General features: G+C 41.3%; 1 protein-coding gene across 1 annotated transcript in view; it reads left to right on the plus strand.

Annotated features, from left to right (window-relative positions):
• LOC142996249 (metabotropic glutamate receptor 4-like) overlaps positions 1–8366 on the plus strand; it is an 82596-nt gene extending 74230 nt beyond the window's left edge. The window contains exons 8-10 of the mRNA XM_076147164.1: positions 575–1510; positions 6721–6967; positions 8317–8366. Coding sequence (XP_076003279.1) covers positions 575–1510; positions 6721–6967; positions 8317–8366 — 1233 coding nt within the window. The remainder of the gene's footprint in view (positions 1–574; positions 1511–6720; positions 6968–8316) is intronic.
• Positions 8367–19858: the final 11492 nt, after the last annotated feature.

The raw sequence follows: 19858 nt of genomic DNA on the forward strand, positions 1-19858 counted from the left end.
CGTAAAACAAATCCTTTTGAGAACAACAAGTTAAATGCATCTGTTTATGCAAAGCAATAAAGGGGATTAAGTGTCTTGAAGCAGAATTTATCTTCAATTACACTCATTTTGGACAGCTGGGCATTGATTTCTGAACACAAAAAAAACATTTCCCAAAACAGCAGAGTAAGAAAGCAGAGACATGGCGGCTCCCTGCAGAGATAACAATGGAAATCCTTTCTCCTCTTGACTTGTCCTTCAGATAATTTGACCTCCCACAGGACGTTTCCCCCTGAATCTAAGAGAAAAGGAGATGTTCACTCGACCCCCAACTTGTCCCTTCTTACCCTTCAGCAAAACAAACAAATACATTTAAAATGAAGTGAGGTCCAAACCTTAGTATTGTAGTAATTCAAACCTTCTTAACAGACACGCACATTGCTCCACGGTATCCCTGAGCTCCAGGACAGGGATTCATCCAGCACTACGTCTGCCTGCCAACCTCTTTGGCGACTCTTACTGCTTAGTGCGGTACAAATCTCTTGTCTGCTTTTGTGTCTGCCATTGTCTCTCACTGTCACTCCATCTCACTCAGGTTCGTACGATGCAGTGGCCAGGCGGCGCCCGTCAGCTCCCCTCCTCGATCTGCAGCCACCCCTGTCAGGCTGGTGAGCGGAAGAAGATAGTGAAGGGCATCCCTTGCTGTTGGCACTGTGAGCGTTGTGATGGCTATCAGTACCAGGCAGACACCTACACTTGTAAGATGTGTCGCTTTGATTTGAGGCCCAACCTGAATCACACAGGCTGTGTTCCAATCCCTATAGTAAAGCTGGAGTGGAGTTCTCCATGGGCAGTCATCCCTGTCCTGATTGCAGTTTTTGGCATCATGGCCACTTTGTTTGTTGTGGTCACCTTCGTCCGCTACAACGACACCCCGATTGTCAAAGCGTCGGGCCGTGAGCTGAGTTATGTGTTGCTCACTGGCATCTTCCTGTGTTATGCCACAACATTCCTAATGATTTCTACTCCTGATGTAGGAATTTGTTCACTCCGAAGGATCTTCTTGGGTCTGGGCATGAGCATCAGTTATGCTGCACTGCTCACCAAAACCAACCGAATTTTCCGCATCTTTGAGCAGGGTAGCATGTCTGTGAGTGCGCCCAGGTTCATTTCTCCAGCCTCCCAGCTCGTGATCACTTTTACCCTAGCTTCTGTACAACTGCTCGGCGTGTGCATCTGGTTTGGCGTGGATCCCTCCAAGGCCATCATTGACTATGAGGATCAGAGGACATCTAATCCAGTGATGGCTCGTGGTGTGCTCAAGTGTGACATCTCTGACCTGTCTCTGATCTGCCTGCTGGGCTACAGCATGCTGCTCATGGTCACCTGTACAGTCTACGCAATTAAAACCAGAGGGGTGCCGGAGACCTTCAATGAGGCCAAGCCCATCGGTTTTACCATGTACACCACCTGCATCATTTGGCTCGCTTTCATCCCGATCTTCTTTGGTACCTCACAGTCAACAGAAAAGGTAAGCAACTAATTCTGCAACACTGTGCCAAATGATTTGCATTTGTCTGCCTATCATTGCCAACTAGTAGGAAAGAATTCTATAGATCCGCTCTCAAAATCTCTTTTGCTTCTCTTACAACTCTAAACATGGAGCTCTATAACACAGACAGTTGCACAGTAAACACGGCCAATCCCCTCCCCCAAAGGAAAGAGGAATGCATAGTGGTTACAACAATAACTTAACATGATTTCTTTGATTTTGAACTAAAAGAACTTGCACAACCACTCTGAGCCCAGACTTTAATGTGATTATTCTCTTTAGGAATGTAACTGTGCAGGCAGCATGCGGGTCTGTGACTCATGTGACGGCTGAATGCCACAACACATTAGAGACTTATGAGCTGTTTACACAAACACAAAAGCACACTCTCATATTCCCACGTCAGATCAATGTGTCTGACCTCATGAACCACGGTCCTGGATCACATCCAGAGGGAACACTCCAGGGCTACAGGTCAAAATGGATCCAAAAGGGACATGGGAATGGGGGCCGGGGGATGGAACACACATTTGGAAAAGGCAGTGGTGGTGTAAAGCCAAGGGTTAGTCGAATGACACAGTAGAAACGTGTAGATACTACTGAGAGAGGCCTTTGGCACAGTAACAAAAGAGGCTCAGTGGCTACAAGAGCGGATGGCGGTGAAGGAAAATCCTGGTGCTGGCATGGACACTATCGGCAGTGCCAGAACAGGTCTGACAGATGCAACAAATTAATCTGTGCCTCCTTCCCTTTGGGATTAAACAAAACAATGAATCAAAACGCTGGCCTGGAAAACTGGCTGATAGTTACCTTTGTGAAAAGCATTCTTGAGAGACCAAGTGTTGTATTGTGTCATGCTCGGCATCCCAAAATAATTTCTATTGACTATAGCGCTGCAGGAAATCTGCATATGAGTGGAGCCAAGTGAATGTCATTAATAATGCAGAATGTGACCGGCAGTACAATCACTTTCATACAGTGCATGTTGTGTTATCGCAACTAATCCAAACTGTTGGTCCTCCATTAGACATGGAGGTGTTCACACTCCTAAACACAAAGCAAAGCCAGTAGACAGAGCCAGAGTTTGACTTCTTCTCCTGACATTTAGTGCCAATTAGTATCAACATACATGCTTCATCACCATGTACACATATAACATTCATCCTAAGGAAAAACTAAAGCTTCTCCTGTGAATGTTGCTCATCATACTGTACGTCAACAGCAACTATGGATAAGAGTGAGTTCACTTCATTCCACCTCCTGCCTCTGATGATGAAACAGAATTATACAGCCGTGGAGAGAATGGACTGCTTTTTTTTTTAGAAATAAAGTAATCCATTAGCTTGCATGGATTTGAATAGCAAAGTAGAACAGGGGCAGAAATGTACTTATTCTTCACTCATCAATGTAATTCACCTTTTATAACTTCTCCCATTCAGGCTTAAAATAAGACACTCCGTCCCTTCCTTCGGATTCACTCATTACTTGTCATTTTCTGGAGACAACTCTACATGCCACTCGGGGAAGATTCCACTTTTCTCATGACGAAACATTTCAGACATTACCCTGAGATATGTAAGACATGAAGTGGAGCATGAGATAGACTTTAAGCCACAGGGAAAAATAGTTCACATTCATCAGATGTTCCACCTCCTCATCCATCAGCATCTGAGGGGAAATTATATCCAACATGTACCACAAACGCTTTTGAGTGCCGAGTCGGGAAAAATAATCTAAACTCGTGTTGTAAAATGATTTGTTCAGCAGTAATTCACTTTGTTATAGACTACCTTTATTGCTTGGTACATTTTCCTGTAGATAGTCTTTATGTGGAAAACGCTGCGCTCGATAATTCTTTCAGCAGTTACATAAACAACGTTCTTATTTAAAGAATTAACATGTCAAAGTAAACACACCTCATAATCATCCCACTGTAAATGACAGGCACCACAAAGCCCCGCAGCCCACGTTGACACATCTTTCACAGCAATTAAATGCACCACTTCCTCCGGGTCTTGATTTACCTTATCTACCCGCCTATGTGCTCATTTTACAGCAGACCTCTGCTTCAGCACTACAAGCGCAGCCATTTATTTGTCATCTGGTGTCAGGATAAATCTAACAAATGCCACAGGAGGATTTCCCTATCATTCAAACAGGGACATCTGGTCTATCTATGGAGCGCCATCGGAGCTTTATCCCTGCTTCGGGAATAGACGTGACACCTGCTTACCTGGAGAAACCGTCTAAAGCAGAGGTTGTCTCTGAGACGGGAAGAGGGGGGAGGGGCGTCGGACAAAAGAGAGCATACAGATGAGGCTTCAGCTCAATAGACTCAGTCCAAATTCAATCAGCCCACACAAACAGGTCCTGCCATCAACGGTATGAATGAAGTGATGAACGGTTGAATTGATGAATTATTTCTCTATGAAGTCTCCATCACGCTGTCAACTCAACAACAAAAACGGGTGTTACTGCACAACTCAGACAAGGAGTGGGCGGAATAGCGAGTTCAACAAGATGTCACACAGGACTGTCATTGTTCCAGTGTTCATCCTTGTGTTACCTCACCGGTCGCTTCCATTTCTCTTTCCCAGACGCCAATTCTTTCTCTGTTCATTCCAGAGACAAACAGCATTATTCACAGGAATGTCCCGCGGGCACAATAATATATAATGAAGATCGATGCCACAGAGCAGAGGGAGCTGAGAAACGTCTTGGTTTTCAGGGAGCAGTTGTTGCATTCATTAGGCCTCCAGCACACGGAGCTTCTGGGCCTAAGCTGCTGACCTCTGGGTGCTCCGCTACGGCAAACACAGGCCGTGAAGCTAATCAAGGCCAAAGGATTGGGATCTTTGTAAATGACACTCTCCCATGAAGCTAAATTATGGCGTCCCCAAAGGCTTCTGTTTGTTTATTAGCTTAATTAGAGAGTGATTATAGTGAATTCTCATGCAGTAAGCCCCTCCGCTGAATCTTTCCATATCATGCAGAGAAATGATGCAGAAGCCCAATGTAGAAAGGGAATTATGCAGCTTAAATGAATTTGATAGTTTGCATCCTGGAAACGCCGGCTCTCTGGAGAACATGGCTGAAAATAGCAGATGTTTATATTTATCAAGCCTCAAATCAATCTTACATTATCACTTCTGCTCACACAAGTGTGCTGCATCTAACAACTTCACTCTCCACACACGTAGGAGTTCCCCATCATCTTTCTTGCTTATAGTTTACTCATTAACGACGCCATGCTCTGCTTCCTCTGGGCACGCTTTGCCTCGGGCTCAATCTGTTGATGACAATGCAACGATAGGTGTGTGTGATATATACGCCGGCTCGCCTTTACAACCTTACAAACACTCAGGTACAATAACAAAGGACTTAATGATGTGTTGCTCTGACAATGAACAAACGCACCCTCTTAGATAAAGCCTCAGTAAATGAATCTTTGGGTTTGGGTGAATTCATAGAGTTGACTGATATTATGTTCCTAGCCTTTAGGAAATCTTCAAAAAGGTGTTTTGAATCTTCAACTATTCGGTGTTGAGAGGCAGTGGAACATTTTAATTTGGTGAGGAACAGCTTGGCTTTAACCGTCCCCGAGGCAGCAGAGAACTGAGGCCAAAGCAGTGTGTTGTTCATAGTTCCCTACAACTGAGATGGGACCACTGCAGCTCTCCCTCCGTCATACAGCCTTCATTTCCCCCCGTTTATTACTCGCCCCAGCAATCCCGCGCGGTACCAGACTTGGCTTAAATGAGATGCAAGCAGTCTGGAGGGAAAGCACCACAGAGAGTCGCAAATAATGAAAACAAACAGGTTATTCAAGTAGAAGACACATCTGGGGAGCTAAACGTTCCTCTGCTTTGATGAAAAGCCAGCAGGCATGCAGGCGCTGTGGTCATTCACTAGCTGATAAAACCATCAAAAGACATGTTCCTCTCATGGTGGAGTTCTATTAAATATTTAAAAGGGAAGATAGAATTTTGACTCTCATTGGCCACGAAAACTGATAGGTGTCAGTAAAGAACATGCAGTATAACAACATACAGTAGATTGAGTCAACTGTTCTAATTGAATACTCACGGTAGCCCAAGCATACCAAAACATACAGTCTGTCCCCTTTATGTCGTTACAGTGGAAGGAGTTGGAACAGCTCTGGGCATGAATCAGGTTTGATCATGGGTAAAGGTCTTTTCTTTTATGCGGGCTTGTTTGTTCTGTATAACACTCAATACACCGAGCTATCAAACTCAATTTCTGATGTGATGTGATGGCCATATTAAAACTAGCATGGCAGAAAATTAAACAAACAAGGTGGCCTTGGCTCGCCCAGCACGCTGCTGTAAAAGCAGATGAGATGCTAATTTAATACAACTTTTATCACATATCACTCGCATTAATGCTTTGTGAGCCTCAGTAGGACACAATATAAACCACTTCAACAGCTTGACCAACAAACGGGTCACTGGTTGCTCTAATTACAATGAGACAAGGCAGATGTCACTTGTATTGTACAGGTCACTACCCAGATAAAACAATCTGAACGAGCCGATGCGAATGGTAACAGTGGGAAATACATTTACACCAGGACAGCTGTGAGGGAGTGTGGATTGAAATGCTGTGCTTCTTTCAATTCCCAGGTAGATTAAACTTGACTTCAGAGATATTTTGGATTAAGTCCAAAAAGTGACGTCAGTTGACCAGAGACCTTCTGTCTCACCTGGGATCTGCAACGTTCAGAAATGATCTTTTAAATTGAAAGATATGGAAACAGGTCCAGTGTCACCAAAATGATCCGTTAATCAGATTACATGGAAGCTTCATTAATCCCTCATTTCTATGCCCACTTTATTTGTTTAATTTCAAAATTGCAATTGTTAAATAGAAAGACTAATACAATTGAATATCTATCTATCTATCTATCTATCTATCTATCTATCTATCTATCTATCTATCTATCTATCACTTCATTCGATGGGCTTCAATATAGAAAGGATGCACTGGATTAATGCATCTACACTGTTCTCCTCTGACAGAAATCATTCATCCCAATAAAACCCTTAGATTTACGTATCACTACTTATATGTATTGATTTTTACTGAATACTAGATTTGACACTAAACCTCGGTAAAACATTTGAATGCTTCAGCTGCGTTGCTTATTCTTGGTGTTCCTTTTTTCGCAGCTGTACATCCAAACAACTACCCTGACCATCTCCGTGAGCCTGAGCGCCTCAGTGTCTCTGGGGTTGCTGTACATGCCCAAGGTCTACGTGGTTCTTTTCCATCCCGAGCAGAACGTGCCCAAACGCACACGCAGTCTCAAGGCCGTGGTTACCGCCGCCACCATGTCCAACAAGTTCAACCCCAAGGCCGGACTGAGACCCAACGGAGAAGCCAAGACGGAGCTGTGCGAAAGCCTGGAAACGCAAAGTAAGAACAGGAATGCTAATGAAGAAGGTTTTGACTGGAAGGCTATTGTTGTGCATGTTTTGTCCTTCAGTCTGTATAAATCAGACAAATTGATGCAGAGACAGGATGCACGTTAAAAACGATTACTTATTAACAGATGTGCAGCAGGGTTTCACACTTCATTGCATTTTGTAAATTAGCCACCGTGGTTTCATTTAGCAGGGGAAAAGTGTTTTTGTCTGCGAGTAGGGAGGAAGTAGTACATTCTCTCTCTCTCTCTGTCTCTCTCTCTCCCTCTCTCTCTCTCTCTCTCTCTCTCTCTCTCTCTCATTGTAAATAATCAAAGGGCAATTGAGCCCCTTTCTTAACCAGCTGAACCTTTCTGTGTGTGCCTCCACCTAATTTCAATACCAATAAAAGTGCTTGGCACCACATTATCAGCGACACACTGCAGATTTATACAAGTGAAGTAAATAATGATTTCAGCGCTTGAGTCAGCAGAAATTGCTATTGTGACATCCAACACACACTCCAACAGTTTTCCTCCGAGAGGAAAGGTGTTTTGTTATCAGTTCTGTCTGTCAGCACAGATACACTCCCTCTATCTGGCCTGACCTACTCATGCTGATTGACAGACATGTTGCTGCTGTATTTAGTCCTGCTTTCTTCTGTCTACATAAAAGAACAAAAAAATAATTAGACACGAAATGAAACTGTAAATTGCAACAATTATACGAAAATAGACTTTTGAGCAAACATGTCAGAATAGCTCCAGGAAAAACACACCGCAACACAAATTCCCATCTTCCTTCAGGTTCCTGCTGCAGGTTAATAGGAGCTTTTGCTACACTAAGTGGCGAAATGGCAAAGATGCAGAGTTGATAGCCAGCAGCAATTTATCCTGATGGGGGTTAGCGTTCACAGGCGGCGTACAGTGCATGGCTATCTGAATAAGCACCATTCGTCATTGTCATTGCCGGTGTGGATATATGGCTTGATGAAATTGAAAAATTCCTGTCTGGACCGGCTCCCTCACTGCCTGGATTTGGTGGCGATGTGTCAGGACTTATCTGCTTCACCTCAGCGAATCAGCTAACGCGGTCTTGGGAGACGACTGGAAAGTTTCAGAGCTGATAGTTCTGTGTGAAGGGATGTGTTTGGGGTGGAGGTATGGAAAGGCTTTGGTCAGTGGAGGAAATACAGGGCATGCAGTCTGCAGAGGGTTGATTGGAATGTATGCTGTGCTGTGGCATGAGGTCTCTTACATGACATTTCATCTTACACATAAAATGCTCATATTCTCTCTCAACTCATGTGTGTCAGTAGTTTACTTTGATCCCACTTTCATATCTCTAATGCTTCTCTTTCAGGTTTCCCAACAAATCAAACATACATAAGCTACAGCAACCATGCTATCTAAGGAGCCAACATCATCGCCATTATTCAGGATTCCCACCTGACGGGGAGGAAAAGAAACTTCAAGAATTAACTGTCGTCAAAATGGATGGTGGTGGTATACGAGTGGAAATCGCAGAAGCATTGCCCAAAGAAGTGAAATGGAGGACCAAAAGGGGGACTAGAGGATGATACAGTTCAATTTGAAGGTTCCATCTTCTTTCAGCCTCACAAGATGAAAAAAAAAAAACATGACAAAAGAAAAATACTTGCATGGCAGAGGCCAGGAGACTAAAGGATGGAGCTCTCCTTTCAAAGACTTCTCATCTGGAGCAGTGCTGACTGAAAATGACCACCAGTATGTTCTTCATGTTGTCTGCCAGTTTTGTGAATGATAATATTAAAATTCTCAAGACATCACGAGGGATGAATCCACATCATAAAGGCATTTAAAACAGGACGATCTGGATTCCTGAGAAGGGTCCAGGTTCTTTTATTTCTAGATGTAACTTCAGTTTCATCTAACGACTGAAAACTGGGATCACTTCAACGATGCGAGATGTCTGTACGGGACTCCGCGTATTTTATTTCCTCTTTCAGGTTTCCACCCAGTAACTACAGAAGACGGCGACCACACGTACAGGATGCTCTCTGCTGATTTTGCGCATGCCAGTTTCAACATCCTGTGTTGTTGTGTTTAAAAAAAAAAAAGAGAAAAGAAATTATATATATTTGGAATGCGTTTATACTCTGTTGCAACGTCGTTACAATTGTTTGGGCCCGAGCCTGTTGTATGTTAAAAACTGGTCTCAAATGGTGAAGGTCTAGTGAGTAATTTGTTTATCTGTGCTTAAGTGAGGCCATGATTTATATTACCAGCTAGCCCAAGGCTGCCACTGCCCTCTGCAGACCTGTATGTGCTTTGAAAGCAGCTCATGGTTAAAATAAATATGATTTTTAGCCACGAGATCCTACTGTGAGCTGTCATCCAGGATGACCCACCCATCACTGCCACCAGCGATTCTTGGTCACACATACAGCAAAGATCCATCAGAATGGAAATCACATTGAAGTATGCCCTTCAGAGGATCATGCAATACACTCTGGAGGTGATATCCATAATGGACCAGCTATTGAAAATATTCATTACTATACGAACATGTCCTCTTCAGGCACTATCCAGATATGAAGGAGGTGTCAGGAAGTTGTACGGCTTTTCACAAATGAAAATCTAATTGCAAAAGTACACAATAATTCTATCAATCACCCTGAGCTCGCTGAACAGATTAATAGTCAGCTTTCGTGCAGTATAAAAGCCCTCTAATGTCTTGGGGAAAGCCATTGTGGGGTCATTTGTGTTGTGAATTCAATGCCGCTTTTCATGCCTCCCTCTGTATTAATTTCAACACCATTTGTGTTGCAGAATAAAATGTGAGTGCTGACCAAATTAAATGGCAAGTTAATGTATGTTATTAAATAGATTGATGATGTCTGCTTTATGTCCTGACATATCCTAAAATTGGGGAAAATGTATAAAAAGATACAGTGCCTGGCTATCTGACTATGTATTTGTAAAACCTCATGAAAACTAATGGAGTGTGTGAAGCATGTTCAATTTTTTTTATACAAAATTTTATTTCTATTAAAACTGTTTACAAACTTCAATGTCCTCTTCTCAATCTTGTGTTCCTCAGAGAAAACTATTGAGGTATATTTAAAAAAAGATGATTTGTTAATTAGTTTTGGTCTTTCTTTCTTTTTTTAAAGGGAAAAAGGGAATAATTCAGATTGATAACATGAACACAATATATGTAATAATAAAAAAAAATGAAACAGCAGCAAATCTACAACAGCTTCAACTGTGTGAGTGTCTGTTCTGTAATTATCATATTCTGTGGAGAAGATTAACAGGTTTGTCAGCTTTAAGAGAAATACAAAATGGCTGCCATCTTCTAAATGATATGTTAGCACAACTACTCTGATAACAGCTTGGAAGGGACAGATAAATTACAGAGAGACACATAAAATTATTTCAAATGAATGGTTAGCTGGTGCTTGAATCCAAGGGGCATGCATAGCAGGAGCGCACAGGCTCACACACTCCACGCCTCCCCAACAATGCCTGGACACCACACAAAAGGATTGAAAATAACAGCTGCTACACCCGTCCCTGCTAAATGAACGGCTACACCAGCGTAGGATGTACAGTAGGTGTTTGTTCATGCAGCAGTGCCACACCGGACGATATCTTCATGTTTCATCTCATGAAAGCACAGCATTTCACATGACTTTGACATGCCATCCATCCATCCAGGCTCTATAACCAATTCAAAACCAATTAGAGTTTGGATAATTCATGTGTTTGGATAATGGGAAGCATCCAGAATACCTAGGTTTCCAACACAGACAGAGGAGGAGCTGGATTTCCACAAAGGACATTCTTGTCAGCCACTGAGCCACAGCGTTAACATGTCTCTGTCTCAGGCTCGCATTTCTTAATTGTTTTTTTGTCAACTTCTTGAAAACGAATACAAAAATCTAAAGAAAAGAGGCAGATGATTTTATCTAAGGTTGGCTATATCGGTACAATTTGGTCCAAAATTGGATCTACCTTGTGATGAATGAGGCAATTAAGGCCGACTACTATCATCCTATTTTCTTTCTGTTTAAGCCAGTATATTATTAAAAATAAACTTGTCATAGTTATGTCTCTGAATGAGTGCCATGAGAAATGGTACAAATAATGTAGAAATACAGGAAATGCCTTGAAACTGAACAAGGAAAAAAACAATAAAAGTAAAATTTTCCTCTGACTATTCTGAATTCATGCTTGAAAGGAGTTTAAGATAATAGGGTTCTTTGCCCCATGAACAAAGTATCCACTAATCAGTTTTTCCACTGGTGGTCCCAATGACATGTTGACACAAAACGTTTTGGCTGTGTCTCATTAGTTTGTCGACAACAGCTTTTGCAGCTATTAGACTGGTAGTTACTAGCTGAAGAAAACAAAGAGCAAAGACATCTTTTTCCCAAAATGTCTTTTCAAAACAATGCCACCACAGAATTCTGCCTGTGCCCAAAGCTTCAGTCAGCAGAGACCTTCAGTTACTATAAGTGAGGGTTTCCCTCCCAACAGCAGAGAAGACAGAGAGACTGTATTATTGCTTGAGCAGCTGGCCTCTCCTCGCTTCAATGACTGGGAGTCTGAAAGGCAGCAATTTTCAATAAACTCACAGAATATTTAGGACATGTTAAGATGTTGTTATGCAGACTAATGGCAAAATACATTCAGAAACAAATTCCTGTGGGCAGTCATAATGACACATTGACTGCTGATGTGAAAACTATCGAGGGGTTCAATGCAATCCACTCAACTGTGTAATTGCAGATAGGATGATACAATTGCTCAGATAGAGGTTGAAAGGTTTATCCACACAAGCCAGTGACTTCAGTATGAAGGCAGGACACTATAAAGGTACAACTACATTGTTGATTAGATGGTCTTATTATGTGAAAATGATGGACAGCCAGGCAGTCCCTCAAATCTAGATAAAAGGATCAAAGCGTTCCTCTGAGAGACTCGTCTTCATCACTGCACAGCCACAGTGACAGTTGCTTCGGTTTGGTGGAGGAAATTAAGCAATGGGGTTTTACTTTCATACAGGGAAAAAATGAACGAGTCAGATCAATAATGATTCACTATAAATTCAAATAGTGCTCACACAGCACAGAGGGACGGACATCTACTAAACCAATCACACACAAATTATGAATCTCCTCACACGTTCTTAAAATAGTCTCAGCCTACTTCCCTGAGACAATGTAACCACATCGATGTAATGAAAAAACGAACAAACGCTAATCGACATTTCTGCACAGGCAAAGGAAGCCCTCAGAAAGTCATTTAATTGATTTGAGACATTAGAAAGTCATTTAATTTCATTACCCATTTAAACTACATATGATTACTGTGGCCCAAGTCAAAGCTATCTTCAGCAGAAAAGTGCCAACGCTGAGACAATCCTGCAAGTATGAATAGCTCAACAGATAAAACGTGGATCCCCTCACACTCACATCCACAACAGTCAGCAGCGCATTTCCACATGCATCTAAAGATAATTCAATACATCTGCCTATGGATGACAGAATGAGCACAGGAGCACATTTGTCTAGAATTGAGCACCAATATACTGTATATAGGATTGAGATGCAGAGCAGTGATGTTTCTCTCACAGGTCCTCTCAGCTGTGCCGTGCAGATATCCTATTTCATAAATTCATAAACAAACACACCGACAGCGCCCGCTTTGCGCAAAATGCTGATCATAGGTATCACAACAAAATTCATTCAGAGGATCAACCATTTACTGTGGGTCAGTGGCAGCGTAGCAACTTTGAACAGGAAGAAAATGAAGAAACACGCACCCAGCAATATAAAGGAAAATCTCCCTGTCCAAAGAGGAAAACAAGTGCAAACAGAACAGAGGATGAAGGAGAATGTTTACATGTTTTAAAGATTCACAGCCTTTATAATCAGCGCGACACTTCCTCAAGTATGCAACTCAATATTTCATCCGCCCGTTGTGTTTGATAGCGAAGAGTTATCACAGACATGGTAGCTTATCCACATGTTGCTAGGAAACAGAAGCTCATGAATATCCCCAGGTTATTGCACAAATCAAAGAACTAATGTTCAGACAGTTCAGTGATTGCATGAGAGCAGCGTATTGGTTAGACCAGCGTGTGCGAGGAGAATGAATGAATGAATGAATGAATGAATATTAAATGTACAAGGGAGCAGATTAACAAATATAACTGTATTCTTAGATCAATTTGAATGTCATTTAGTTCTTCCATCATGAGCTGTGTGTATTTGTACCCTTATCTTAAAGCCTGTGTAATAATAGTAATAATACTACTACTTATAATAATAATAGTAATTATAATAATGTAGGTTAAGTGCAGCAGTCCAGTCAAGCAGCATGTTGTGTCCCACGCCGCATAAACAATATTGCACAAGGGAATTTACTCATCTGTCTGTAAACAGTCAGCAATCATTCTGACTAGAGACCACTGAGTAATGCTTCTAATTGAACCCCAGGGAAGAAGGGAATCAAACCAAGTGATCCCTAGGTTAAAGGGAGACATTGTGAAAAGACGTTTCCCTTCGCTTGATAAAATCTGTGTGCGAGTAGGTGGGAAAGGCCTTTACAATGAAACTAGGGCATCCTAACAAGCTCTGGGAAAGACTGTGACAGCGGAATACACAGTCTACTGTACAGCATCCAGGGTCTCTGATTTTCAGTGCCAGCAGTGCTTTCATTTGCTATGCACCATTTCCCTCTTTCCTTTGAGCGTTGCCAACCACAAATGCATTAAGATGTATCATAAATATATTTCTTGTGCAGATCTTTGGTGATGTGTCAGGGGATTTTCCATCTGAACTATCTGGATCTGTGCCTGCTCAGATGAATGTCAAGGAAAAGTCTAAATGTGACACGGTCTAAACGTCAAGTCTGTGCACATTCAACAACAAAACATCATACATCACAATGAATGCATTATGCGGCTTAATTAACAATGGATTAAGTTATGGGTATAGAACTATTTTGTAACAATTCAGTTTACATTATTCGGTGTCCATGAGGCGCAGCCACATCACAAATTTAGATGTTTATGTCTCGTTTTTACTGTGGATGGCTTAAGGGCCAATTTTATAGTTATTTTGTGTTCCATAGTTTAGCAGGGCTTCACTCAGTCCTGTACCCAGTCTATTTGCACCATAGTTCATTACAGTGCCACATTCACCATGGGAAATGTACCAAACCGGAGCCGTTTTCTTTTTAAAATTTGATATATAACATTTAATAATTCAATCACGTGTTGACAACCAACCTCAAAATGTCCGTCAGGAGCTCAGTGCTGCTAGACTCTCACTGTCCACACCTTGAATCCAAAAATACCTTTTTGGGTCTGAATGTTGTATACGACATTCTGCCAGTATGGCTTAGAATCACATTGATTTAAGTGTAAAAATGTTAACTCACATTTGATCTTTATCTCTCCCTTGATATAAATGAAAAATAAAATGTGTCTGATGTTGAAAAGGAGGTTGAAACAGTTGAGAGCTTGATTGATAATAAGATGCAGCTCTAATACAACATCAGCCACTACTGACCACTCCCTCTGATGTTATTTTAAAGGGGATATATTAGACAGATTCCCATGTTCTGCTCCAGTTGGAATGTGTCTGATATGAGCTACTAATGCACCCTGAAGCCAGTTGCGTTGTCCTTAGAGATGTTTTCTGCAGCCAGATACACATAGTAAAGATATTGAAATAACAGTCATTATCATAAAACACAGCAGCAGATTTCACATGTCAGGCAAATAGCATCATTCGGTCTTTCCTTTGTCATTCCTTTGGTGTTGTTAGGGCTGATGTTCCTAACAGGTACTCCTTTGGCCTGGGTATCCTCAAATGCTCCCTTTCAATGCTACAAACTGCAAGCTAGTTAAAGAAACACTTTGGAGTTCTGCCCACTTTCCACTTTTCCACAGATCACTGAGAATACAAACCAAATTCTTCCAAATATCAAACAGCCATTGAAATGATCAAGTCTGGCAGCGGTTTGTGTGTGTGTTACGCTTTGACCACTATACGCTCACATTACAGATCTTGATCATCAAACCATAGTCCAAACGTGCCTCGGCAGGTAACAAGCAATACTCAACGTTCTATTGCCTGATGTGAAGCATGCAGGTGTAAACTTAATGACAATTTCTCATAAAGAAGGTTTAATTAGCAGTTGTTTTCTTAGTTCTGGTTCTTACTTTATTAATTACTTAACATACTCTAAAGGTTCATTGCCCTTTTATCATTTGAAGTTTTTAATCTAACCCACATTTCATTTTCTCACTCTGCTGATAATAAAAAAATGTTGAGATATTTACTGTCAGACTTAGTATATTAATTATACTTCAGACAGCATCTGCTAATTGCATGTAGAGTTATTATCTCTAAAGCTGGTGTTTTCTCCTGCCATCTGTAGACTCTCTGCATAGATTCAGTTCATATATGCATGCACGTATGAGATTTTTCTGAATTATCTTTGACAATTTTAATACATTTCTGACTATAGGACATGGCTGGATATTGACTGCATTCTAGAGCCTACTCGGCAAAAATACAAAAACTTCACAAAACAGCTGACAGAGTTTGCCTTTCTAAGATGAGACAAGTCCATGGAAGAGCTGTCAGTCAGGGATGCACTGGACCTGGGACTGGTAAACATCTTCCCAAAAACAAAACCTGAGGCCCAAAATTCCATTCCCAATTTAAAAATGTTTTGTACAAGCAATAGCGGGTTCCAGCATTTTGAGGTTTGATGGTTATACTACCAATACATACATTATTTAAATAAAGAGTGGTGCAATATGCCGATAGCCCTTCTCCCAATGTGTGTGGCACCCGGCCCCAAGTCACAATAGCTTGTGCAGTCACTCAAGGTCGACAATATTCCTCACGGCCACACTGTAAACTCTCTCTGAGAGTTAGATCTCAGTGAGCTTCAATACAGCCCCGGCAGGCTGAGCTTCAGGGAGGAGGAAATACAAAGCTAAGGAAATGGCCAGGGGATGTTCAGTGTGCGCCTTCCCCACGCTGGCCTGAATGAGCGCACAAAGGCACAAGGGCGATGAACTGACAGCATCTAACAACAAAACAGCCAGTTAATATCTCTACCAATGTGACACTGGGTTTTCAAGGTCGATACAGATATACAGATATCAATACTGTATTTATATCATCAATGCTATCAGTTCAACCTCCATTTCAGACTTGCTCTGGTGTTATGAAACATCTAGATCTTTCAGTTCATGTAATCCTGCAGTGCTTACTCTTCATTGAGGTCAGTACTAGTAGAAACTGAAAGGAGCCTTATGGAATAAACTCAGTGTAAGGCGCAGACGTCAATGGTTTGACTCAACTCTATTCTCTTTTAAATCTGGGCTACAGCCTTTTCTGTTTACCATCATCTTTTATTAAATTGCATTTGCTTTCCTAGTCTCTATATTTTTGCATTTTAAAATACTGTCTTTGTGTTCCCTCCAGACTTTTCGCTCTCTTTTAACTGTCATGTTCTATCTTTCAGTGTTCTGTTTGAGCTATAGGTGCTTAATTGTAATTGTAATGTCTAGTATTCTTGTGAAGCACTCAGCTGACTGAACTGTGTTATACAAATGCGGGATTCTTCAAAATTGGTTACGAGATGCAATACCCAGTCTATTTTAGAGTTTAACAGTTTATTATCAAAGACGACAATTATAGCAAATAAGATTGAGGAAAAAGTAAGAATTCACAGAAAAAAATGTAAAATATGGTAAAAAATAAAAATCATTCATGTACAGCAGTTTCTTCCTGCATATCTGCCAAAATTTGTGACACCAATATATTTGTGATAAGTAAATAACAGCTTGCTGATACGTCAGGATCAACAGCACAGTTTCTCCTGAGCCTGCCATACTGAACACTACACACAGCTCAAGCATTTACATATTTTCAATGCAAGTGTCAAACTTTAAACCGATGTTGCTGCTGGGAATCAAGAGCTTTTCTGGGGGTTTTTTGTTTTTGTTTTTGACACTAGTGCTTTTTTTTTTTTTTTTACCTCGATGCAAATTTTAAATCAGAGAGCTCAACAGCATGTTACAAATTCAATTGGGCACACAGGGGGCCATGTGATGCAGAGGGTCTGACACAAGGTCTCATATCAAGGCGTCTCCAACGTAATCGCTTGGAGATTTAAAGCTTGATGAACACACGCTGGCACACGTGTCTCCTTCTGTCTGACTTCATTTGTCGCCTTCAGGCTTCACAGGGAGCTCATACGCGCCTCAAAACAAAAATAAGAGAAACTGCAATGTCTCTATCAACCCTCACATGGGAATACAAACTCAACAAACAGCATGGAGGGAATGAGGATATAGTGAAATTGGAGATCCTGGACACCAATCGAACCCTTGCGCAAACAACTGATTAGGTTCTCGGATGAGGTCCTTAACAAGAAGGAGGTATAGGCCTCACTCTGAGTACAACACTGTCTCTCTAATCAGGATTGTAACCACATCAGTCCTTGGTGACGCGTCTCTTAAGCCTGAGGAATAAGGGGGTGCCGTCTGTGCAACGTGTCTACAGCAAAGCAAAACACTAAGCTCATAAAAAGTGACATATTTCCGCCTCCTAATTATCAGCCACCATCTGCATAGTGTCTACAGTAAGGGGGGGAATGTTGATCTATGTTGCCAATCCTGAACAATGAGCCACAGCAAACAAACTGTAGCACCAGGAAAAGCAACAATATGTTTTGGAGGGGTGGACACTTTTGGCTACTGCAAACATAAAATGCTGTGTGACCCTCGCTTGGATTACTTTCTTTTATGATGCTTTCTATTGCTTTGTGTTGCTTTGCTATTAGGCCATGACACCCAACAAGACATTTATCAATTAAATGTTGCTTTTACGACAACCTCATATTTCAAGTTCAAGTTTAAAAGGGACAGGGAATGAACACTAAAGAACAACAGTGTATTTGTGCCAGATTGAGCTATTTGGGTTCATTTGAGTCCCGAAGCAGGTCGATGGAAAGTTACATTTCATACACCAAATGTTCACGATTGTAAGAGGAGATATAGGGTTGGAGAGTTTGGAGACACATTGTCACATGAAGTGTATTGATGAGCCCGATTTAGGACCGTGATCTTCAGCTTTTCAAAGATTCAGAGCAGTATTGTACAGTCAAACTGATTTAAGAACTACTGTATCTGAAACCCACACTTTCAAAACCAAACAAATCTCTCAGAATTCTGAACCAAGACTCAAGACAAATGAATGCAGAAATGCTCTCTGTATACATCTCAACGTTTAAACAGTGGAGGAAATCACTGAAGCTCACTCCACTCCGGTCTTATGAAGTGTGACAACTGACACATTTTTCCGACAGTCCGTCTGTCTGGGTTTCGCCTGGAAATGATTCTGCCAATAGATATTTAAGAACTTGAGTGCAAAGTAAGAGTCAAGAATGCTTGGACTTATTTGCTCCCAGGCAGAGGAAAAAAGGTTCCCATCCCTTTTTGTCCGTTTCATCACTGCCTATTATGACTTTCTCCCGCTCCAACATATTAGCTGCTATGTTAATGACAGGCAGCAATGCTAAGCCTAATGGACACTAATTGACAGGTGACACACGCACATCAGCAGTCAGCCACAACACTTAAGCACACACTGCAGCATGTATGCTTACTGCTGATAGCAGAGATAGATTACAGCCAGTCCCCTGAATGCATCGTTACTGTCCAATTAGAGGTTATAGATTATAAATAACTCACTAGTGGTTTGAAAAGCAGTCTGTGTGTAAATAGATTAGTAAATCAATGATGTTTGTGTCTGATTGCTCAAACCTGTCATCCCAGATTGTTACCGCAAACAACGTGTTGGGGTAATACAATTCACCAAGTATGAGCATGTGTATCTGGGCCATTGTATTCCTTTCACCAAGGTTTGTTTGCCAGCAAATGATCTCAATTATAGTCGTAATTTGCCAAAATCTCATCTCAAACATTTCTTACTTGATAACAGTAAAACCATGTGTGTTCTATGATCCAATTCTGATTTAGATTCAGACTGAGATACACTGAGACAACTTACACCTGTGACATGAAGCTCAGAAAATGCTGATTCAGCTGAATAGATGCTGAGATCAGCAGTTTCATTTATGGACTGAGACACTTTTTTTTTTTTTTACACATGTGGCTTTATGTTTACAAAATGTACTGCAATACTGCTTTTAAACTGAACAGGGACCATAGAAATAATTCACTAGTTTTCATATCTGTAGTATCTAACATCCTTTCCTTTAGTGAAAGGAATAAAGCTCTATTTCTTTGTTTAATATAAAACTAGTCGGCCTCTGTTGCTTCTTTGCGTTGTAATTGTTATTTCCTGTACAACTTTTATTGGTGGTGATTTGCATACAGTGTTGTGTCCGTATCCACACTGGGATCTTTAATAAAGACAGAAATTAACTGTATTATATTTAAGTGACTAATAGTGTGAATCCATTCTCTTAACAGCCTGCAGGTGTTTGAACATTCTATTGTACTGCCTGTCAGTTATGTGGAGTATCTTCCTGCTGCTTTTGTTTTAGTCCAATCATGAGACCTTGAAGCTGACAAAATGCTTTCACTCTGCTCTAATGACTGGAGGCTCATAGCAGGAGGCAAACAACACAAGCGGAAAGTGCACCTCCATTTTGCATGTTCAGTAGGATGATTGAACCTCATCAGATGGACTCGTGACTCATAATCTACAGACATAAGTGGGAGAGAATGAGTAACACTGTCCCCCTCCTCACAAATTGCTGTCCAATTGCCCTCAATGGAGCCAATAATTGAACTTTTGATTCTGCAGTGAAGTGGGGTGGTAATAATACCTTATCCAGATTAGGGTCAGAGTGTTGGT

Source organism: Genypterus blacodes, unplaced genomic scaffold (assembly GCF_046128005.1).
Source record: "Genypterus blacodes isolate CSIRO-AG114 ecotype Tasmania unplaced genomic scaffold, CSIRO-AGI_Gbla_v1 ptg000037l_1, whole genome shotgun sequence".
In the NCBI taxonomy this organism is placed as follows: Eukaryota; Metazoa; Chordata; class Actinopteri; order Ophidiiformes; family Ophidiidae; genus Genypterus; species Genypterus blacodes.